This window comes from Solanum pennellii, chromosome 10, assembly GCF_001406875.1.
Source record: "Solanum pennellii chromosome 10, SPENNV200".
In the NCBI taxonomy this organism is placed as follows: domain Eukaryota; kingdom Viridiplantae; phylum Streptophyta; class Magnoliopsida; order Solanales; family Solanaceae; genus Solanum; species Solanum pennellii.
In genome coordinates this window covers 66,546,175-66,570,916 of record NC_028646.1, presented here as the reverse complement: position 1 = coordinate 66,570,916, position 24,742 = coordinate 66,546,175, and the positions used below count along the sequence as shown (strand labels likewise).

Here is a 24,742-nt window from a genome sequence, read left to right as displayed (position 1 = left end):
CTAGGCTTTAAAAAATTTACTTCAAAGTAGATACATCCAGTGAAATATCTATGATAACAGGTAAGTGATGCAATTTTTGGAGATCTGTTTGCTTGCAAAATAATTTAAATAGCTCTGGTGCTTATCAAGGGTTGGGACCATTTGTCTAACTCCAAGATTCTTAATTCATTTTTTATAAGATCACATCATTCTCATATCAATCAAGGCTTTTTTTTTTTGCGCTTGAAATAAGGGGACAAGAAGTAAGCGAATAGATACTTTAGATTCAACGTCCCAACTATCAAAATCATATTACATGAGTTGATTCAAAAATATGAATAAAAGCAACAAAAGAAATACTAAAGTTAATTTGTAATATCTTCACTTCAACGAGCTACTAGCATGAAACCAACGAAATATCTTCACTTCAACCAGCTAGCTCATAAAATTCTTCACTTCAATTAGCTATCAAATAATCAACAAAAATATGGCCACTTCAAAATAACAATCCATCTGAAACATATAGAATCACCATTAACCAAGATATAATCCCAAAAAAGAGAGTAGGTGTGACCAAATAAAAAAGCTACCAAATTAAATATTCATGTCGGACGACGCAACATTATCATCATGGATAAAATTTGTTCTTCTAACTTGTAGAAGGAAAAAAATCAGATTCCTTTAAGATTTCAAGCTAACTTACTTAGGTATAAAAATATTTACCGGTAACTTTTCAGGTACAAATGAAGTAGAAGGCATCCAACAAGCTGGCTCAAGAACTCCTCCTTATGGCTGTACATAGTTAAACTTGCAAGTTCTCGTATTATGACCAGACTTGTGACATCGACTACAATTAAATGATGTTTGCTTCTTTTTCATCTTAGTTCTACTTGATCCTACTTCATCTTGTTCTTTCCTTCTCAACTTTTGCTTTCTCCCTGACTTATTTTGTCTTGAAAAGATTGGAGGCAAAGGAGGAATCTTGCCTGATTTAGGCTATAACTGTGAACCATTTATTGGAAGAATAGCAGGTTCATAGGTTTGCTTATACATTTCCACCTTACAACATTCATCCACATAATTAATAGCCTCGATATTTTTATGCCAAATTGCTGAAATACCATGCTTGCAAGGGATTCTTGTAATGGTCCATTTTCTATAGCTACATTTTCTATTAGCAAGGTCAACAATCCAAATGTCGCTCACACTTCCGTCAAGAATTTGAAAATTCCATTCATTTGACTTTTTAGTAATAAAACCAACAACATCTTTTTCATTTTTGTGTAAAATACTCTTGATCTGAGGGCAAATATCATCAGAATTCCATCTATCAGCTTTATCCCTGTTAGCTTGTAATCTAGTCTTAAGGAAATATCTTAATTTTTCCAGCAAAGTGATGATTGGCTTGTCTCGAGCATCAAATATCATACTATTAAACGATTCACCACATATTATTCAATAAAATATCACACTTAGCATTGGGAGAAAAATGTGATTTAGACCATTTAGTAGGTTCCTTTTCTTTCAACCATACAACAGCTTCAGCATCCAATTTAACAATGTCATTGATGCGAGCATTAAAAAATTCCACAGTTGTAGCACTTGCAGCAACCCAAAGTGCACATTATAGTGAAGAACCACTAAAATCAGCTCTCTTGAAATTATTATGAAGATGTCTCACACAAAATATATGATCCACGGATGACAAAACATCATTAAACGCTTCAATGAGACCTTTTTGTTTGTCCGACATAAAGATCCAATCATCTTGATCGTTAATCTCCAAATCATCAATTAAGTAAGTCGAAAACCATGACCATGTCTCTCTAGTTTCCTTTTCTACAACTGCATAGGCCACTCGAAAAATATTACTAGTGGCACCCAAGCCAACTGCAGTCAGCAACTAATATCTATACATTTGACCCTTCAACCAACACCCATCTACACCCAATATTTTTCTACATCCAATCTTAAACCCCTCCTTACAAACATCAAAACAAACATAGATTCTTTGAAATCTATATGGTTTGTTTGGCATTTCATTTTGAGTTAGTTTCATATACATCGAAGTTTCAAAATTTGACGTTTCAATTTCAAGGCAGTAGTCCCGAAGGATGGAAAATTGTTCTTTCACATCTCCATCAATTAATGCAAGTGTCTTCTTTTTAGCCTTTCTAGCTTGAGCTAAAGTAACATGAGCTTTAAGTCCCACACTGACTTGTCTCTAAAGTCAGACACCTTCCACTCTCTGTTTTGACTGATAGCATCAAGATACATTTTTGCAATGAACGAAGAGGTTATTGTCTTGTTGCGATGGTTCCAACGTTGCATGTATGATTGGATCATAATTTTTAATCTGAAATGCCTCGTCTCAATGCATTACTGATGCCATAATTACCCATTTACAATATGAATTTCTACACTTCACTTTTACTCTTTTTCCATCATTTTTGATCCACCTAATACTCTTTCCAGCTTTAACCTCATGAATTGATACCACATTTTTGAACTCCTCCCTGCTTCCAAATGTATATTCTAATGCTAATATAGGATGTTTTGCTCCATTTTTTGGGTTATGCTTTGGAAAATGAAAACACTCATCATCAGAATCACCATTCAAACTCTTCTGATCTTCAGAGTCCACACAATCTGAATTTCCATCTTCATTAGACAATTTCCTTAAAACTTCGTCGTTAATAAGTTTCCTTCCATCCTCAAAGCTTTATTTTGCTTTCAAGGATGACATCGTCATCGTATAATTCATTTTCCGAATCTTCAAACTCAGAATTGTATTTGTCACCACATTTTGTATGCTCTTGGTTTAATGTGCAACTTGTGTGGCCTATAATCTCACCTGAATCTACTTCACTTCAAAATATAACTCAACTATTCTATCATTCGGGATAAATTTTTCAATTGAGAGAGCTTCTACTTCAGTAGACACTAATCTCCACTTATCATCGAAATTTTCAAATTTATGCCAAAATATTTTTGAGTCATTAAAATAGCCGCAAATAACAATCATCTGCTTTAAATATGCTAAATTAAGATTTTTTGCTACAACATAATCAAAATAATCCATCATTCTATGTCTTGCTTGGTTGATGCTTCATCAACCCCATATGATTTATTTTAATACTAAAAAATTCAGCCTCGAACACTGGATCTGTAAAATTTTTTTATGAGGAACACCTACATATAATATTTTTAGAACCACCAGTGAATATTTTATACGACATTAAAATGCTTAGGTTCTGAGACCCTTATCTAACACTCTATGCTTTTGTAGAAAAACTCAAAACTGACAAACGACCATACTTTTACATAGAAGAGACATAGGAAATCATAAGAGAAACAAAAAAAAGAGTAGTAAAATAGAGGCAAATCATAAAATCTAAAAACAAAAGTCTTACCATAATATAGAGTTGATTCTTTGTCACATTTTTTGATGAACATTATTGGTATAATATAGAAGAACGTAATTATTTTTAGTGCATACATAATTTTATAATAAAACTATGAAGATGGAGAAAATTAAGGCACCTTTGGCGCTATGGCTTATGAGAAGATGAGAAAGTTTTCGCGCTTTATTTTACAAGTGGGACCCGACATTAAAGTAAATTTGAATTTTTTAATGTATCTATTAATTTTAGGTCAAAGGATCAGATTGATCCTCCTTTATAATACATTAAGGACCATTTAGATAAGCTGAAATAGATTAAGGATCAACATAAAACAACCCTTATACATCAAGGACATTTTGATCATTTTCTCAATATTAAATTATGGCTAAGTAGTAAATAGTTTTAAGATCTTGGTTAAGCCTTAAATGTTGTCTCCACTTAAGATCCGGACTTGTGCTATCGGCCCAAAATACTATCGACAGCCCAAACCCATTATGACTGAGTAATCAATTATTTCATTTGCTTCCACACCAATCAACACTGCGTGAGGGAGGAGAAAGAGATCTATTCAACTCCAAAACTCAAAATTCTCAGATCCAAATCCTAACGAAAATGTCGAACTTTGCCGGAGATGAAACTGCTCCCTTCTTCGGCTTCCTTGGCGCCGCCGCTGCCCTCGTCTTCTCATGTAAGTTCTATCTTAGATCTGCAGATTTTATGGCAGCACATGTTTGAATTTCGTCTTCCAGTGAACTATATTTACTTGAAATTGTTTGTAGAATGTTAGCGCTGCTGCTGGTTCTTTGCATTTACCAGCTTGACTACTCCGATCGGCGTCTGATCATATCTAATTCGTTATGCTAATTTGCTAGTGTTACTTTTTTATAACTAGTTATTCAATTTGTTGCCGTGAACTATATATGGAGCTGAACAGTGTTGAAAATTATATCATTTTATTAAATCTGTAGCTGTTGTGAGTTATCACCATCTTAAACAATGAAATTTTGCATCTATAAGCTTTAAATATGCGATCTGTCTTTGCTGGAGATCTGAGCACATCTTATGTGAATTGCCCGAGCTCATCATATGCTTATTTGCAACCTATCACAAATCTGATTTTGTTTTTGAATAATTTATAGGTATGGGGGCAGCTTATGGAACAGCAAAGAGTGGTGTTGGAGTGGCGTCAATGGGAGTGATGAGGCCAGAGTTGGTGATGAAGTCCATTGTGCCAGTGGTTATGGCTGGTGTGTTAGGTATTTATGGCTTGATTATTGCTGTGATCATCAGTACTGGGATTAACCCCAAAACAAAGTCGTATTACCTATTTGATGGCTATGCTCATCTCTCATCTGGACTTGCTTGTGGTCTTGCTGGTCTTTCTGCTGGAATGGCTATTGGTATTGTTGGAGATGCTGGTGTTAGGTATTGATTTCTCGATCTTTTCTTGGTTCCTTTCCCTTTTCTTTGTTTGCATGTTTCTGCCTGTTGACTCTGAATTGAATAGTTAGAATGTGAAAGAACATATACGAAGAACTCCAAGACATTGATTTTTAGTGTTATGCTGTTAGAACCAATTGATAGATGATCTTTGTACTGTTCATTTTTTTGGTGTCATGGAGAGGATAAACTTTTAGTTGTAAACCACTTTTACCAAAAAAAAACTTTTTAGCAGTCGAACTAGAGTTCCAATGGGAGTGGATCTAGTAGAATGTTTTATGTTGCATCTTGGTAAAAGTGCCTAAGTATGTGTTTTCAGAATGTTATGACTTACGATTTGTGAAAATTGCAGCCTATCTGCAGTGAACTTTTGGAAGTTAATAAAATAAAAAAATTCAAATAGAGAACATAGTTGCTTGGTAATTTTAGTTAACATTCAATTTAATTCTTCAGTTCACCATTTTAATTTCAGATCCCCTTCCTTATATCACAACAACTAAATTTGATCACACTGTGCTGACAGGCAATAATTCTGAACAAGAAAGATACATTATCTTATCTTTTATGTGCTTGAAAACCTAAAATTTTAAATCATGGATTAAGACATATCTAAATGAAACTCGATAGTGAGGAGTATATTGTTTGTTCCATTGGTGACTCAAATCCACTACCTTAGGGTTGGAGGTGGATGGTACTTACCACTTGAGCAACTGAGTGCTACCAACTCCAATTTGCATGGGAACAATTTGTTTTTTTTATTTGCAATGAGCAAGTAAATACAAAATATGTAGTAATAATATAATTATCGCACCCAAGGGTGTCATCTAGTAGTTAATGAAGTGTGAAGAATCATGAGCTCTCAAGTACAAATCCCAACAAAGGCAAAAAACAGAAGGTGCTTCTTTCCTTCCATGTATCTAAGCTTTGGTGATCCAACTTATCTGGTACTTGTGGTGGTAGGATGTATCAGGTACCCAATGGAATAATTAAGGTGCGTGCAAACTGACATAGACATTACAATCATAACAAATAATACTCCCTCTATTTCAATTTGTTTGCCCTATTTGGACTTGACACAGTGTTTAAAAACATGAAAAGGAACTTGTGAAACTTGAGTTATGAATTAAGGTATGTCAAATGTACCAAAATGTGCATTTATCTTGTGATCTTAAACATTTCAGTTAGAAAGTTGAAATTAAAGAGTTGCTAAAAAAGGAGAAGTCTTTTTTTAAACAGATAAAAAGGAAAGTAGGTCTAACCGATTGAAACGGAGGGAATAATTTAATTATCAGAAAGTTTCCCCATGGTTTTGTTGTAGGCATGTATCACGAGTTCAAAATCTAACTATCGAACCAAATCTTGGTTGTAGGTGGAGAAGGATGGTGAGGAGGACCCATTGTCCCTGAGTGTTGTAGTTGAAACAACAAATGTCTCAGTCATAAAAAACTATAACTAAGAAAAGTAGACGAGCTGTAATCTTTTCACCAGTTCTTAAAGAAGTAGGAATGAGAAAAACTTATATATTCTAGCACCTTAGATCTTTAAGAATAAGTTAAACATGTGCAATATAAACTTATTCCTATTCCAAATTGCTTATTTTGCTCTTCTGTTCCAATTTATATGGCAGAGTGTGATTCATCATGAAGTTCAAGAAAGACAGACTTTTGGAACTTTTGGATTTAAACCTACCACACGACCATTTTGTGGTTATATCATGCCATTAAGGATCATATGAGAAATATTATAATAAATTGTTTCCAAATATTGAAAGGCGCCATTTTTTTTTGGAATGAGCTATTAAGGAAATATTACCACATGAATTGGAATATATGGAGTTGTTTGTGATTGCTTAGTTATTAAATATTGAGTTAACCAGTGTTTACCATTAGCCTTTGATAGGGGGTACAATTGTCTTCCAAAGGTTATTTTTTGGTTTATAAGTGTAGAACAAAGTTATATTGGTTTCAAAAGTTCAACATTACCATGGCTAGAAGGTGATAAAGCAACATATTAAATGTTATATTGGTATTGGAAGTTCAAGTTTTCAAATGAAATGTTTGTCCAGAAGTTGAGCCTGTCATACATCTTAAATTGCTCTAACTTGCCAAATGGTATATTGTGCGAGCAATTTAATCTCATGCACTCTTGATGACCGAAATCTCATGCACTCTTGAGGGGCTTGCATTTGTATGTTGCTTTGGAAAACTTAGGGATTGCTGCCAAGTCGGACAGAACTAATATTGCTGCATGTCTTTACTATTCAAAGAATGCCTTTTCTTGTTTGGCTTAGGTCAATAACATTCTTCCTTTCTCGGAAGAGGTCTTACTATCTTTCCGGCTGTTACAAATTGCTGCTGTATGTTTTATATGTAAAATCACCATTCCTCGATTTTGCTTCCTTTTTGAATATATACTACTTTAAAGGCAACATGTTACAACTTCTACTTTTTAGAATCTCCAAAGTTGTCAAAAAATAACATCTTCATTTTGTATGATTGCCAGGACATGTAGGAGTGTTCCTGATTAAGTTAAAAACAAACGATAAGCTAGTCTCATACTGCATCAGTCGGAGAATAGCTGTTAACATTACCTCTTGGTTGATTATTTTGTGACATTCCTGAAAAGGAAACCCCGTTTTTGGGACTATACGGGGCATGCTTTTGTATTCCTTAAAAGGAAACTTATGTAACATAAAATCAAAGAGATACCTGAAGTCTTGTAGAAGCATTTCTCCAAAGAAAGCGGGAAGTGAATAAAAAAAACAGTGTTCTTGCATTTCAAACCCAGTGGTTAGTTAGGGCTGGCTCTATGGTTTTCTTCGAATCTTGCAATTTTTGTGGTCTAAGGTGTTGATTGGCAGAGCGAACTGTTCCAGATGAAGGTGCATGTTCTGCAGTCAGTATAGTTGAAGTACAGTGGGTGTATATTTAACAGAATGGATGCCTTTCATTCAAAACTCTGCCCTATGATCCCTTCCCTCCATATCTTTTAGCCACTCGTCAACTCTTCATGCTTAGTTATTGTTCCCAACTTATGTAACATCTGTTACATATTAAGAAAAATCATACAATGACTTCTGGAAATCACCCAGTAAAACTGTTTAAATTCTTAACCTTTTGTTGTCTAGTCTATATGACTTCGCCAAAACTATGTATGCCATGTAACGACCAAACACTCAATATAATGACTGTTGCAGATTAGTTATTACATATTAAGCTTAGGATTGATCCATTCTATTCGCTTTGGTTGGGAAGTTGTTTTTGCCTTTCTGTTTGTCAAGCTGATTTGTAGCTTTATGACTGATTCCTATTTCTGTACCTAACAACAATCATTTTCTAGGGCTAATGCACAACAACCCAAGCTTTTTGTCGGAATGATCCTCATTCTCATTTTCGCTGAAGCCTTGGCTCTTTATGGGCTTATTGTTGGCATTATCTTGTCTTCCCGAGCTGGGCAGTCTAGAGCCGAGTGAAGTTAACTCCATTCTTACCGCACTGTGTGTGGTTTCTGAAGACCAAGACAGCTAAAGCCTAAAGTCAGAGATCTAATATGTGTATTGTTATTCATGACACCACAGCTGCCACTTTTGGTGTTATGATCTGTTTGTAGAAGTAGGAATTCATTTTTTTTCTACTTAATAATAGCTTAAAGAGCTGTGCAATTTGGTCTGTATTTTTTGTGTATTTTGCACTCATTATTTGTGAACAGTCTGAGAACTATTTATTTTCTAAGATTTGTGCACGTATGAACCACTTTTCATCTATATACCACCATGTTTATTCTGCATCTATGGGATTGAATTTGAATAATCGTTGATCAACAAAGTTATATTTGGTGGATACTACTTGAAGGTGCGTATACTTTGTGCTCATATATTTAGTTGATATTCTGGATTTTGAGCTGGACAATTTGATCAAGGTAGTCTAATCTGGTCTGGTTACTAATAAAATTCAAGAGATCACTGTCTTGACTAGATTTGTTTTTGGCCTCAAGTTTCGATTTTTCAGTCTCGTTTATTACTTTACTTTCTTTGCGTCTAAATGAATAATTCTTCAGTTACGATACATTATCTATATTTGAGTTCGTAAAATTGTTTTCAAAACAAAGTCAGGTCCCTTGAATCTCCACAAAGAAATTTCCATAATCACCTGAACTAAAAGATGAGAATTAAAATTGCACCAAAACAGCATTAAAGCAGCGAGACTGCAGTAGAAAAGCACCGAAACTGTACCAAAATGGCCACAGAAAAGCATAAAAACTGCAGCACCTGATTTGAGCTAAAAACACACTAAAATTGCACCAAAAACAGCAGCAGATTTGCACTAAAAACTACACAAGAAAAAAACAAACTGAAAAACAATAGCAAAATATAGTTGAAACTTGAAAAGAACAAGGTGATCTATTTTATTTTATTTTTTCCTAAAGAAAAACTGATCTTTAAAATGTTACTCCACTTAATTGGGTTGGTTGTGATTTTCCAATAAAGATTCCTTCCTCTTTCTCCTAATTCTCCTTGTTACATTTTTTTCTTGTCCAACTTCAACATGTCATCTACATATAGTCTAAGATAATGAAATGATCGAAACAATTCTAATAGCGTTAGACATTATATATATAGCTTATGACGAACTGAAGATATAGTCTCAGGCCACACAATATTGGCTTGTCTTCACACAAGTAATGCACCAAGTTCAGAGGTGGACACAATTTGGTTTAAATAGAAAAAAAAAAAAAAAACTGATTTTGGTTTCGTTTTCTCAATATGGATTTAAATAGTTTATGAATTCGATTTTCTAGTTCTTTTTGTTGATCTTCAAACAATCAACCAAGCTTTTATTCCATATGTAAAAAACACAAAGTTCTCAGAAATAAATATAGTGATGAAGCAACAACAAAAGAATTTCTCACCATAAGTAAGAGTTGATTCTCTGCCATTATTGGGTCTTAACGAAATAATTGATTTCGATAATTGATTAACTTTACATGTCCTAAACAGAATTTTCATTATTGCGTGACGTGTGATTTAGACATATGTCACGAGTTAGAACCCAGTACAAATGCCTTTTAGTAGAGAAGGATGAGCGTATAATCAACCGAGCTTCAAACCATGAGCTAACTAGGCCCTCAGGGATTTCAGGGTAGTAAAAGACATCTGTGTACTTGCAGAAAGTATCACTAGATTGACAGAAAACAGTATAATCAACAATTCTGTATTTTAGAAAATGGCAAACAGTAGAAGCTACACAAGATAAAAGATAAAAAATAAGTAAAATTGATTAAAGATACATATCTTTAATTTAGGATCATATAATTCAAAAGTTCTCTTTACTTTCTTAAACTCTGTATCAAATCATTATAGGACAAACAAATTGAAATGGAGTGAGTGGTTGTATGTAAATCCCAACATGAAGTAGAAGGAAATATATCACTGTTGTTCATCTTGTATTCGTAAGATACTTAGAACAAAACTTTGAAGAACTCGGCAAGACACAACAAAGCTTAAGAACATTTTCATAACTAGAAAATAAAAAAACTAGAATCAGAAACATATCATAAAAATATATGAAATATTTTTCTTAAAGAAAAATTGTTGTCAATCTGTGTTTAAAGGATCTTACTGATTTCAACAAACTTTGCAAAAACACGAAGTAACCAAAGTTTAATGAACCATTGAAGAATAGAAGAACATAAATTAATTCACAAATCTAAAGTTTGTAACACATACCATAATTTGGAAAAACAGAAAGAAGATCAAGCCCACTGAATGCACAGTGTCCCCTTAAAAAAATTATTCCCCTCTAGTATTCGAGGTTTGATTTGGAATATGTCCTCACAGGGTAGAATGATCTCAATCACCAGTGTATTGATACCCAAAATGGTAGTGTCAGCGAGCCACTCAACGGCAGTAAAGTACACTTAGAATACTAGATTTAGAAGTAGAAGAAGAAGTCCATAAATTCTATTTTTAAAATGAGAGAAAATCTCTCGATTTATAGAAAAAAAAGGGTAGTGCGAAAAGGTTCTTATTGGGCCTTACCGGAAAGGTCACAAACCTTTGGAAAAGTCACAATCTTTCGGAAAGGTCGGTACATTTCACAAAAGTCACAACTTTCCATAAAAGTCATAACTTTTCATAAAAGTCGCAACTTTTCATAAGAGTCACAACTTTTCACAAAAGTCGCAACCTTTCATAAAAGTCACAACTCTTCATAAAAGTCGCAACTCTTCATTTTTCATTCACACCTTTAAAACCCAACAATCCCCCGCATGAATGGGGAATGACTCCAAGACAAAGAAACGGACAAGTATGTGTACTTTAAAAGCAAGAATTAATTGCATCTGGATAAGTAGGTCCTTGGACTTTCTGTAGTGAACATATGTCGGATATACTCGGTCAATCGGTAGATGTGATATCTTTGAACCTTCGAGCGTTGGTGTATACCTAGACAACCATATGTCAAACAATTAACCCTTTACCATTTATGGTTCTTACAGTTGTGTTCGTTTCAGCTATGAACACCTCCTGGTTTCATGAGTGTATAGAGAGATGAGTTTTTGACAATCATCATCTTTGAAGCGGCTTACACTTCACACTAACATAAGTGATTTCTAACCGTGTTATCGCGTAGATACACTATTTGGTCAACTCCGCCAAACTTAGCAAATCATTAAAACCATTAAGCTTTATTAACTCATTAAAAAGACTTAATGTTGTATCCTTGTCCCTGAGCATTGTCTTTATAATGAGAATGAATAGAGTTTGTTGACAATGCCGAACCGTCATTCACAACTTTATTTTTCTCCTTGAATCTAGCTCTTGGGATCTCCAGTTTGCTAGATAGAGTTACCGCCAAGATGACTTGTCCTAAGCCGTAAATCCATTCCCTTAGATGATCTTTCAACGTTCTCTCTAGTTAGGCCTTTTTTTTGTAAGTAGATCCGACACACTATCCTTTGACTTTACATAGTCAATTCTGATAATTCCACTAGAGAGTAGTTTTCTAACGCTATCATGTCTATGTCATATATGACGGGACTTTCTGCTATACGTCATGCTCCATGCCCTACCTATTGCATCTTGACTATCAAAGTGTATGCATACTAATGTCAATGGTTTGGGTCAAAATAGAATATCTATCAAGAAATTCTGGAGTCTTTCAACTTATTCACCGACCTTATCTAGAGCACCTAGCTCAAAGATCATTGTAGAGCTAGCGATACATGTCTCTTTTGAAATATTTCTAAGAGATTGCTCCTCTACCAAGAGTAAATACATATCCACTAGTAGATTTTACTTCATTTGTCCAATGATCCAATTTGCATCACTATATCTTTCAATACTGTTGGATATTGTTATTATGCAAGACATAGTTTTAAGTATTATTTTAAATACTCCAAAACTCTATTTATTGTCATCTAATGATTTTATTTGGGATCACTTGTGAACCGACTCAGTTTAAAATAACAAATGTTATATCTGATCGCACATACTACATGATATACATCATACTTCCCAAAACTCTAGCATGATCCAATTGTGAGTCACTTTTGCTTTCAGTCTTTTGAAATGCAAAGCTCATATTTATTGGAGACTTGACAATATTGACATCCAAATATTTGAACTAGTCAAGTACATTTTCAATGCAATGAGACCGTGAAAATGCTAAACATTATGGAGTTCTATGAATTCTTATATCTAAGATCGCCTCAGCAACTCCAATATTTTCATTCCAAACGTGCTTTATAGCATACATTTAGTAGCATTTATGTCATTAGTGTCTCTATTGATGATCAACATATCACCAATATACAAACAAACAATGACCTTAGGATTTTAATGTGAACACATTTATCACTTCCATCATTCTTAAATCCATTTGCCAACATGGTTTGGTCAAATTATGTCATTGTTTGGGTGCTTCAATTAGTCCATAATGTGACTTAACAAGTTCACACACTTTCTTTTATTTACCAGGAACCACAAAATCCTCGGGTTGTTCCATGTAAATTTCTTCCTCCAATTCTATATTTAAGAAAAGTTTTTTTCACATTCATTTGATGAATTTGGAGGTCATTTACCACAACTAATAATTTTAGCACCCGAATGGAACGAGTATATATATCAACAAGATCAAAACCTTGTTTTTATCTAAAGCCTTTGACACAAAGTCTGGCTTTATATTTTTCAACAGTTCCATCAACTGTTATTTTCCTTCTAAAGATTCACTTTGAACCCAAATGTTTATTTTCTAGAAGAAAATCAATTAACTTCTAATATGGTTGTTCAAAATTGCGTCAATCTCACTATTGACACCATCTTTCCAAAGGATGAGTCTACAGAAGATACAAGAAATGTTACAAAATCATATTTGAAGAAAGTAAATGTCCTTTACATTTACTAAGCCTATGAATCTCTTTATTAAATACATTATCCTTTTTTCTTTCCTAGGACTTTTAGATCCTTCTCTAGACTACTCAAGTCTAATTTTACAGTTCACAATCATAGGTACTATTTTAATTCTTTTAGGAGCAGGAACTTGGTCTTTGACTAGACACCCCCACACTTTGAAATATTTCAAGTTGGATTTCCTTCCTTTCCATTTCTCATATGGAAAAGATTGTATCCTGAACAAACAAAATCACTTTGTTTCTAAAAAGACAAAAACTTTTGTTGTTCCCTTTTGCATTAAGGATAGTTCCTCCACAAAATTTTTGTGGTAAACCCGAACTTATAAATAATGCATCCATCATTCTTTCAACGTTCGGTTTTTCATTAGATTCAGGTGAATAGGACAGTAGTTTGATGGATAATTCTATTTTCCAAACATATTTCCGCACAAGGAGATTTATACTCTCCATTCTTATCAATTCTTATCTTTTTTCACACTGATTTTCAACTTCGATATTACATTGTCTAGACATTTCTATTGCTTCATCCTTACCATTCAGCAAATAGACATAGTCATTTCTAATGCAATTGACGATAAAAGTAATGAGATACTTTTTTCCACCATGAGATGATGTTAACTTCATACCACAAATATCAGTGTAAATCAATTCTAAGAGATTAGAATTCCTTTCAACAGATTTATAAGAATGCTCAACATACTTAGATTCCACAAAAACTTGATATTTTTATTTATTGCTCTCAATATTAGACAAAATTTCTAAGTTTATCAGTTTTCCTTAAAGGGTTTTGTAATTGACATGCAACAAGTGTTCATGTCACAAACATTGACTCAAGCAAGTAAGAACAAATAAAAACATTGAGTTCGAAAAGCTCTTCGTGAGGTAGTTTTTTTCTCACTAATATTTTGTTCCTATTTCTTACAATTTTTTGTGATACAAACATTGTTTAGAGTCATCACCTTGTCAAATGTCCTTTTCAGAAGGACCTTTCCATAACTTTTAATTTGATTGTTATAGAACTACCCATGAACAAAGTCTCATCGGGTTCAATAAAGACAATATAGTCTAAAAGTTACTTTTACAAAAACATAACAAATCACTATTCACCTATATTCATGTCTATGCAAATACTTTTCATGAAAAATCACATCACTTCAAGTGATGTTTTTTCATAAAAGAACACAATCATTTTTAACAAGTATACATATAATTTGATAGTTTCATACTAGTCATACCGTATACTAGTAATAGAGAAACTCAACAACCACGATACCAAATATACTTTAAGAATTTTGTGGGTCTAACATAATACAAAAGTATCATTGAATTTCACATCTTTTGCTCCAAAGTTAAATTATACACCAAGTCTAATAATAACCAAAGAACCTCCACATTTTAAATGTGATCTCAAAAATATTTTTCAAGTATTTGAAAATAGTTTTTCCACATATTTTAATATGAAACTTCTTTTGGAAACATTATTTACCGAAAGAATTATAGTGCTCCAATTCTCTTTGATAATGTTTACACAATGTCAAAGTCCATTCCATAGAGACACAAAATCACAAACTCTAAGTCACTGATATTTTTCATCTATGATAAATTGACATACCACATAGTATTTTAAATACTAACAATAAGGATAAAAAAAATTGTACAATTTATTTTTATATTACATTGAAGTTTATAGAAAATCAAAAGTACAACACTGACTTATTATGTGAAGTTTTCATATTCTTAAAACCAATTGCATAGTCCAATTTATCCAGAGTAGAAAATCACAAAAGTGTTTAGTCTACAAAAATCAGACACACTAACATTTCTCATTGAGTACAAAACTACAAGTCTTTTTTTTCCCCAAACAGAATAACGCATATTCTTTATCACATAAAAATATTTTTCTTATCAAATAGTCTTCCAAATATTACATTTTGACATACTATTTTATCAAACAAAAATATGCATCTCTCATTTTTTGCAAACTAAAGAATTTTAAAGGCAACAATATTTGCCAAGTAAAATTCATTCCACAACATATGGTTTGCAGATCTTTTTTCAAAGATACACATGATTAAAAAAAAATCAAAGATGATAACTCTTAGAAATTATTTTCCTCCTTACACAATATAATAAGAAGGTTACCTGGTAATCTTTAATCAAAATACCACAAAATTTTTCTGTTACATTCTCACTTTGACCTTGTTAAACAAAGCACCAAATTATGGAGAAATAATGCATTTATCTTCTACTTCCATGATCAGATTCTCTCAATCAGTAGAATACAAAAAATACTAACAATATATTCTTAAGATTGTTGTTCATCTTGTATTCGTAAGATACTTAGAATAAAACTTTGAAGAACTCGGTAAGACACAACAAAGTTTAAGAATATTTTCATAACTAGAAAAAAAAAAAAACTAGTAGAGAAACTAGAATCAGAAACATATTAAAAAAATATATGAAATATATTTCTTAAAGAAGGATTGTTGTCAATCTGTGTTTAAATCTTACTGATTTCAACAAACTTTGCAAAAACACGAAGTAACCAAAGTTCAATGAACCAGTGAAGAATAGAAGAAGAGAAATTAATTCAAAAATCTAAAGTTTGTAACACATACCAGAATTTGAAAAAACAGAAAGAAGATCAAGCCCACTGAATGCACAGTGTCCCCTTAAGGAAATTATTCCCCTCTAGTATTCGAGGTTTGATTTGGAATATGTCCTCCCAGGGTAGAATGATCTCAATCACCAGCGTATTGATACCCAAAATGGTGGTGTCAGCGAGCCACTCAACGGCAGTAAAGTACACTTAGAATACTAGATTTAGAAGTAGAAGAAAAATTCCATAAATTCTATTTTTAAAATGAGAGAATCTCTCGATTTATAGAAAAAAAGAGGGTAGTGCGAAAAGGTTCTTATTGGGCCTTATCGTAAAGGTTACAAACCTTTAAAAAGTCACCAGCTTTTGGAAAGGTCGTCACATTTCACAAAAGTCACAACTTTCCATAAAAGTCATAACTTTTTATAAAAGTCGCAACTTTTCATAAGAGTCACAACTTTTCACAAAAGTCGCAATCTTTCATAAAAGTCGCAACTCTTCATTTTCCATTCACACCTTTAAAACCCAACAATCACTTGTATTCAAATTCGAAACACGTTATTACTTATAACTTTGAAAGAGTTGTACAAAAGCCATTGAATTCCATATTTGAATTATTCCGTTTCTTTTAGTGGATCGGAGGCCCCGCAAACAACTAGCAAAAAAAAAGACATCTGCAACAATGGCCAACTAAAAGTGATTCTTTATTCAAAGTCATTGAGTATGAATTATTCTCTATATTCAAATTATTGTTTTTCTTGTAGTCCGCAAAGCAAAAAAAGAAATTTCTTAGAAGAAGACTTTGTGCAAGAACTTTTACAACAATGGCAGACCTTGTAATTGGTGCTACTGTTCAAGTTTTGCTTGAGAAGCTGCTTTCTCTCACCATCGAGGAACTCAGTAGCTCAAGGGACTGCAAGAAAGATCTAGAAATGCTTACACAAAATGTATTCTTAATCCAAGCTTTCATTCATGATGCTGAAAGACGACATGTTGACGATCAGGTTGTGAAACTATGGCTCAAGATGCTTGAGAAGGCTGCTGAAAGTGTGTTCGACGAATTCAGATATGAATCTATCAAAATACATGTGAATATCCGAAACAACCCAATGAAAAAGGTTAGTGATTTCATTTATCATACAACGTTTAAGAGCAAAATGTCACGAAAATCAATAACATCAATGAAGAGTTGAGGGATATCAATAAGTTATCCAAAATCCTCGGTCTCCAATCACTAAATGTTCCTTCTCAACAAATACTACCAATTCGTGAAACAGATTCCGTAGTAGTTGCTTCGAATGTTGTTGGTAGAGACAACGATGTTAGAGAAATAAAGAGGAAGATGTTGAATATATGAGATGATGTTGTTCTGTGCACCATTCCCATAGTCTGTATGAGGGGTTTAGGGAAAACAACTGTGGCGAAGAGAATTTTCAACAATGAACAGATCGAGAAACACTTCGAAAAGAGAGTTTGATATTGTCTGCCTGAAATGTCAGAAACGAAGAGCTTTCTTCAACTAATCCTCGAATCCTTGACAAAGAGGAAAGTTGAAGTCCAAAGCAGAGACATAATAGTGAAGACACTACAAGATGAACTGGCAGGAAGAAAGTATTTGCTTGTCTTGGATGATTTATGGCGTGTTGACTCTACATTGTGGGTAGAGTTTGTGGACACCTTACGAGGAATAAATACAACCCGAGGAAACTTCATTCTTGTGACTACTCGTATGAAACATGTGGTGTCCACAATAGAAGCAGCAGGTCCTCAGAGGTTGGAAAAATTAGCAGAAGATCATTGTTGGTCCATTTTCAAACAAAGAGCGTTTGTTGATGAGAAATTCTAGAGAAAATAGTGAGCATGGAGAACAGGATTGTGGAAATGTGTCAAGGTCTACCGTTGGTTACAAGTGTATTGGGAGGCCTCTTACGCAACAAGGAATAATATGAATAGCACGCAATTCTTGATGGAAACCACCTTGTTGCATGTGAAAATAGCATAAGGAAAATACTAACACTCAGCTATGATTATCTACCATCTCCACGTCCGAAAAAATGTTTTTCTTACTTTGCAATGTTTCCAAAAGATTTTGAGTTTGAAAAGGAACAAATAATCCAACTCTGGATGGCAGAAGGATTTCTCCATCCATGTCAAGAGACCACTGTAATGGAAGACATTGGCAACAAGTTCTTTCAACTCTTGTTACAAAATTCCTTGCTGCAAGATGTTCAGTTAGATGAACACAACAATATAACACACTGTAAGATGCACGATCTTGTGCATGATTTGGCTGGGGATATCTTAAAATCTAAACTATTTGATCCAAAGGACGATGGTGGAGAAAATCTTTCTCAAGTGCGATACTTTGGATTGGACTCACCGAGTGATCAAATAGAAAAGATAAATGAGCCAGGACGTTTGTGCACATTGTTTTGGAGAAGCAATTATATATCGGAAGGTATGCTGTATACCTTTAAGTTCTATAAAGTTTTAAATTTGTCCAGTTCAGGAATCAAGGAGTTGTCAGCCAAAATTGGGAAGCTAATACTCTTCAGATATCTTGATCTCTCGAGCACTGAGTTCACATCCTTGCCCAACTCCATTTGCAAGCTCTATAATTTGCAAACATTTAGAGTTGATCGTTGCAATTCACTTCAGAAATTTCCATTTGAGATGGGAAATGTGATAAGTTTGAGACAATATATTGCGATTTTCGGTTTCAGATGCCACTTAACATGGGACAATTGACTTTTCTTCAGACCCTACCATATTTCAAGGTGGGTTCCGAGAAAGGTCGTCGAATAGAAGAATTAGGTCGTTTAAAGAACCTTAGAGGTGAATTGACGATCAATGATCTCCAATTGGTCCGTAGTAGAGAAGAAGCTCGAACAACATATTCACAAAAGAAATCAAATATTTACAAGCTGGCATATGAATGGTTCCATTATGAACCAACCAGAAGGGTGTGAAACCATTGATGAGCATGTGTTTGATGGTCTTCAACCGCATCCTAACTTGAAAACCTTAACACTGAACAACTATTTGGGTACTAGATTTCCTTCATGGTTCAGTGAAAAGTCGTTGCCAAATTTGGTCAAGTTGACATTAAGTGGTTGCAAAAGTTGCAAAGAAATTATGTCACTTGGCCTATTGAAGTGCCTTCGGCATCTTGAGCTAATAGAATTCGTTGAATTGGAATTCATAGAACCTACATTTTATGGTGTTGATATCAATGATAATGGATCATGCAGCAAAATCCAAGTGCTCCCGTCATTGAAAGAACTTCTATTGGAGGATATGCATAGCCTTATTGAGTGGAAGGGAGTGGAATTGATACCAACAACAATTGGGGTAAGAACGTTTCCTAAGCTTGAGATGTTGAGGATTAGGCACTGCCCATTGTTAAAAAGTACTCCTAATCAATTTGAAATCCTACGTGAATTAGAGATTGTCAGTGTTGACAATGAAATGCCATTGTTGAACTTGTGCAGCAACTTGACATTTCTTGTAATGCTTAGAGATGTGAAAGAGCTCACTTGTTTTCCAGATGAGATGTTGCGCAACAACGTTTCTCTTCAACACCTATCGGTTGAAGAATGCAGAGAGTTTCATGAATTGCCACAGAGCTTGTACAATCTCCATTCTCTTAAGACATTACAAATTGTTTACTGCCCAAATTTCAGTTCCTTTCCTGTTCTCATTGGAGAGAATATTTTGACTTCCCTCCAAAATCTTCAGTTATGGAATTGTGACGGATTGACCAATTTACCAAGTGGAATGCTAGATCATTGTCGGTCTCTGGAATCCTTAAGTGTCTACCAATGTAACAACTTAGTTTCCTTTCCTTTACATGTGGGGGAAATGCATTCACTTTCACATTTGGCTTTATTACGTTGTCCCAAACTGATTTGTGTACCCACTGGCGTCCTTTACCGTCTCACTGGTTTACGTCATTTGGAAATTGGTCCTTTCTCAGATATGGTGGATTTTGAGGCATTCCAATTGATATTTAATGACATTCAGTCTCTTCATACATTGGAGGTGTGGGGACACTTGCACTGGGATTCTCTACCCTGTCAGCCTACACAACTCTCTAATCTAAGAAAAATCAAAATATATCAATTCGGATTCGAGGCTCTTACTCATAGATTTTCCAACCTTACTTCTCTGACACTAAAAGCATGCAACGACTACAACATCTGGACTTCTCAGGTGCCATGCCCAAATTACAATTACTGTAGATGATTGTCCATTGTTAGAAGATATATCAGATGGAATCATCAACTTTGTTTCTTTGCAAAATATAATGTTACGGAATTGCAGAAACTAGAGCATCTGCCATCCAGAGATGCCATGCGACACCTCACAAAATTATGGAGCCTGGAAATTTAAGGCTGCCCAAAGTTAAAAGAAGGTTGCACAAATCGGAGTGGCCCTAACTCCCAATGGTCCAAAATTTCCCATATTCCAAGAATTGAAGTGAATAGTTTGATGATTCAGGGCTTGTGTAAGTCTCTAATTCTCTCTTTTAATTACTATTATTTTCCACGAGGAACTTCTTTTATAGTTTTCCAAACAAATTTATGAATATCTATATTACTTTTAAGATATGGTTTAATCATGAATATTTATTTGTGCTTTTTCATAGGTTGTTAGTTTCAAGGTCATGCTAAAAGGTTGCTGTGACATTTCAAGTCAAAATCCATGGGTGCCAACTAAATTAGGTAAACTTTCATTTAAAATGATGTAACAAGTTTGTCTGTTCCCTCCTTTTATATCTCATGACACAAGTTTTTGTTTAACAGGGTTATTTATATACGACAAAGGAGATGTTGGAAATTATTGTTTGGAGATGACGTGCACTATTGATTTCTCACAACCTGGTACATGAATAGCGCATGCTCTAAAAAGGTGCTAAAAATGGTAGAAAATAGCGCATGCTCTAAAAAGGTGCTAATAATGGTAGAAAATTTTCTCTCGCTCTTTTATTTTCAAGGCGGTAGTGAAGTCCTTGAAAATGATGAGAAAAATGAAAGAGACAAGATTGAAAAAATTGAAGAAAATGACATGATATCAAACATCTTAAATGATACAAATTTAGGGAACATTGCAAATGAACTAGGTTAACATCTAACAATCATTGATGCACCTGTAGCATGAGTTACTGGACTAACCTATGGTCTTTGAGATAGGGGGAATAATAGAGCAATCAGGACACTTAGAGTATGGTACATCTTCAGGGGAAACTTCATTGTGTGAATCTGGTCCTTTTTATTCATTGGATGTTATTAAAAATTGATAGGACTTGTAATTCAACTTGAGATTCCTTTGATATGAGAGAATATGATCATGCAGACATACTCATGAAGGCCGAAGCCTGGTCTTGTCGAAACAAGTTGATGTGTTATCATGATTTCCTTTACTTATTGGCTAGTGAAGTAAAAATTTTATGCTCGAGTAATTATACAATGAATATCTGCTGGCTCAGTTTCATACTGTAACAAGCACACACTCCATGCAAATCTTTTTCAATTTTTAGAAGGTTTGCGGATATTATCCCTACTCCTTCGCTAACAACATTAAGTGAATCATTGAGGAACATTTTTATATCCCTACATTATTCAAATAGGGCAAAACGTCACGATGACTCAAAAAATAATTAATTAATTCAATTTTAAAAGAATTTTAAGAATAAACGAATTTTAAAGGAGTCGCCACCTAATTTTAGGAAGAAACTAGGAAACCAATTAAATGTCTACGAAACCATTAGTTATAGGTAAGAGGTTCAAGTGATTCCGAAGGGAAGGTGTTAGGTAGCCTTCAGAATCCACAAATGTAGGTCCGACTGAATTCATTTTTTCAAATTGAGGAGGAAATAAAACTATAAACAAATTTAATAGGCATGCAATATACACAAATGATAAAACAAAATAATAATGTAAAAATCGGCCTAAGGTTTGTCTAACGTCAATAATATACACAATAATGAATATACAATACATTTAAAACTTTGTTCGAATAGCTCCAATTTTAAACATCTTCGGGTACTTGTAAGCTTAGTAAAACAGTTGGTACTAAATAAATATAAATAAAAATGAATAACTAAATAATAACTTAAAAATAAAAATCCGTTCTTATTATATGAGAGGCCTTGGAATTCGACGGTAATTTCTTCATCGGCCAATTTTAACTAATAATATATATACACTGAAACTAAATTTCCTTCTTTAAAATGGGAAGACCTCCAAAACCGACGGAGAGATTTTTCATTGGCCAATTTTAACAAACAAAAATATAAACATAAACTAAATTTCCGTCTTTTAAAATAAGAAGACCTCCAAAAACGGAGGAGAGATTTTTTCCTTGGTCAATTTTAACAAACAAAAATATAAAAATAAACTAAATTTCCGTCTTTTAAAATGGAAAGGCTCCAAAACCGACGGATAAATTTTTTTATTGGCCACTTTAATAAATAAAAATATGATAGTAATAATAATAATAATAATAAATTGAATCTAACTCTGCGAAGAAAAATAGCGTGTCAATAATAAAGAATGTAAAGTATCATCATTAATGAAGTATATCCGCCACAAAACTTAAGTAACTTACTGGAAAACTTTTAGTATGTTACAATAAATAAATAAATATAAATACGTAGACAATAAAACTTAATATGAGAAATTAAAATAATACAAAAAAGAAAAGGAATCATCACAACTCATGCAAAATTAGTGTAAAACAATTTTAGAAAATGACCATAGCATTAATTATAACTAAATATCAAAATATGATTAAAGCAAAACACAATTAATATTCTAATTGTGACTAAATAAATCATTAGTCTAGATAAATAAATAAAGAGAAAATGCACAACTACCCCCTCAACATATGTCCGAAATCCCAGAGACACACTTATACTATACTAAGGTCCTATTACCCCCAGAACTTATTTTATAAGTAATTTTCTACCCCTTTTCGACCTACGTGACACTAGCTTGAAAAAAAAGTCAACCAACGTTGGGCCCACAAGATAGTGCCACGTAGGCCAAAAAGCGATAGAAAATTATTAATAAAATAAGTTCAGAGGGGTAATAGGACCTTATTATAATATAAGTGTGTCTCTGAAATTTCGAGCATAGATTGAGGGGTACTTGTACATTACCTCATAAATAAATACTAAATAACAATAAGAAAAAGAGACAAAATTCACAATATCAACAAATAATGATAACCATAATAATAAAACTATTAGAAAAAACCCAACATTACAAAAATAATGCAACAATTATTATAACATGAGAAAAAAAATGACTAAATACGATTACCAAAAAATTACCTTTCCTCGGCATATTTGGAAGTTTCCATGGTGGAGTGGTTCGGTCGGAGCTTTTGATTCTCTGGTTTCGCTGGATTTGGGTTGAAATACCTATTAATACAAACAAATAAACAAAAATCAAAGGGGTAAGGGGAAGGGGGACTAGTTTGTTGTTGGAAACGAGAAATGGAAAAATGGGTCGGGGTTTTACCGAAAAAGATGGGAGTACTGGTGGCTGTGGAGGTCGATTTTGGTTTGAAAAATCAAGGGGTTTGGTTCGTTGGTGGCCATTTGGACGAGATGGGGCCTGATGGTGGAGGAACGACTTCATGTAGGTTCTCCCGTGGGTGTGTTTTAGTTATTTCTGGCGAGGTTCTGGTGGTGTGGGTGGTTTGGGGTCGGGTTTTTTGAGTCTGGTCGGAGAGGGAAAAGGGGTGATTTGGTGGTGGTCTGGAAAAAATGGAAGTGTGAGTCTGATATAGAAAGGGTCTGGTTAGGAGTTTTGTTTGGTTGTTGGTCTTTGTGAGGGAGAACAGAGAGGAATCTCGTTTGGAATGATGAAGGAGATGGAGGTTTGTGGTCTGGTTTCGTGATGGAATTGTTTGCTGGCAGTGACCTTTCAGGTGGCTCTCTTTGTTATTTTCCAGGTCGTTGAATGTATGGTGCTGGGGAAGCTATTCACTGGAAAAAATGGAGAAAGGAACGGGTTAGAGCAACTGGGGTCTTTTGGGGGTGGGCTTGTCGGATTCCGGCAGAACTCCGATGAACTTTTCACCGAAAAATAATAAACAATAAAAAATAGAAAATCTGAAAAATAACCTCCTAAAAATCTTATCCCTCCCCCCCCTCCTCCTATTTTTGACCTAATCTAAACCTAAATAGAAAAGAAATGCAATGGGCCCAAATGTATGGGCTTGGAATTGTGGCAAAAAATTATTGATCAATCTCCATATGCAAAATTCACCCGTAATATTTANTATAAAATAAACGTGACTAATGACATGAATTTAACAAAAATAATGATTTAACAAAATAAAAATAATAACAAATATTTGAATGTATTTAATCGGCTATGAAAAAAAATGTAAGTAAGATTAACTAATAAAAAATCTTAAATTTTGATAAATAAGGATAATTATCGATAAACTTGTTTTAAATTATAAAAAATATACATTTTGAACTATTAAATAAATAAACTTAAAAATTACGAATTTTGAAAATGCTAGGCCAAAATTGGGTGTCAACAGCTCTCCCTTTCGTTGGATATGATTAATGAAAGAAATCGTGGACAACAATAATTGACAAACCCAATTTTGACCGAACAGAGGACTTATGTATAAAAGTGTGGTTATAATGTAGTGAAAGTCGATCGCGAACTTGAATATAAAAGGTCCCACACTGTGTTACGTCCTTGTTGAAATAGTCCGCATATATGGCTCCACTGAGAATGCATCCTCTGGGATGTTGCTAAGATGAATGAAGATGATCCATCGGTAGGATAAAAATACATGTCCATTGGTAGGACAAATGAAGATGATCCATCGGAAGGATTTGAATGTATGTCCATCGGTAGAACAAATGAAAAAAGAAAGAAAA

General features: G+C 33.8%; 2 protein-coding genes across 8 annotated transcripts; one reads left to right on the top strand and one right to left on the bottom strand.

The window, feature by feature from the left end:
• Positions 1 to 277: 277 nt before the first annotated feature.
• On the bottom strand, positions 278 to 23,996 carry LOC107002360. Of its 7 annotated transcripts, none has more exons than XM_015200340.2 (3): positions 23,358 to 23,996; positions 23,168 to 23,257; positions 9,636 to 9,998 (listed from the first exon to the last, which is right to left on the bottom strand). In XM_015200340.2, exons 1-3 carry the CDS (start codon positions 23,435 to 23,437, stop codon positions 9,812 to 9,814), a joined length of 357 nt encoding a protein of 118 aa, XP_015055826.1. In that variant the 5' UTR covers positions 23,438 to 23,996; the 3' UTR covers positions 9,636 to 9,811. The 7 variants fall into 7 exon arrangements, 1 of the variants encoding a protein (XP_015055826.1); XR_003574748.1 differs by lacking the exon at positions 9,636 to 9,998 and adding an exon at positions 16,515 to 16,905; XR_003574749.1 differs by lacking the exon at positions 9,636 to 9,998 and adding an exon at positions 16,515 to 16,872.
• Positions 3,910 to 8,609, top strand: LOC107002358 (V-type proton ATPase 16 kDa proteolipid subunit). The gene is made up of 3 exons (XM_015200339.1): positions 3,910 to 4,071; positions 4,523 to 4,808; positions 8,163 to 8,609. The coding sequence occupies exons 1-3, from the start codon at positions 3,996 to 3,998 to the stop codon at positions 8,293 to 8,295; spliced, it is 495 nt and encodes a 164-aa protein (XP_015055825.1). The 5' UTR covers positions 3,910 to 3,995; the 3' UTR covers positions 8,296 to 8,609.
• Positions 23,997 to 24,742: the final 746 nt, after the last annotated feature.

Excerpts from the sequence above, each read along its gene's own strand:
- LOC107002358 (XM_015200339.1), top strand. The coding sequence starts at position 3,996 with ATGTCGAACTTTGCCGGAGATGAAACTGCTCCCTTCTTCGGCTTCCTT. Across the intron at positions 4,072-4,522 it reads CGCTGCCCTCGTCTTCTCAT|GTATGGGGGCAGCTTATGGA; the intron begins GTAAGTTCTATC and ends AATAATTTATAG. Across the intron at positions 4,809-8,162 it reads GTTGGAGATGCTGGTGTTAG|GGCTAATGCACAACAACCCA; the intron begins GTATTGATTTCT and ends ATCATTTTCTAG.
- LOC107002360 (XM_015200340.2), bottom strand. The coding sequence starts at position 23,437 with ATGGCCACCAACGAACCAAACCCCTTGATTTTTCAAACCAAAATCGAC. Across the intron at positions 23,258-23,357 it reads CAGTACTCCCATCTTTTTCG|GTATTTCAACCCAAATCCAG; the intron begins GTAAAACCCCGA and ends TTGTATTAATAG. Across the intron at positions 9,999-23,167 it reads TCCAAATATGCCGAGGAAAG|TGATACTTTCTGCAAGTACA; the intron begins GTAATTTTTTGG and ends CTGTCAATCTAG.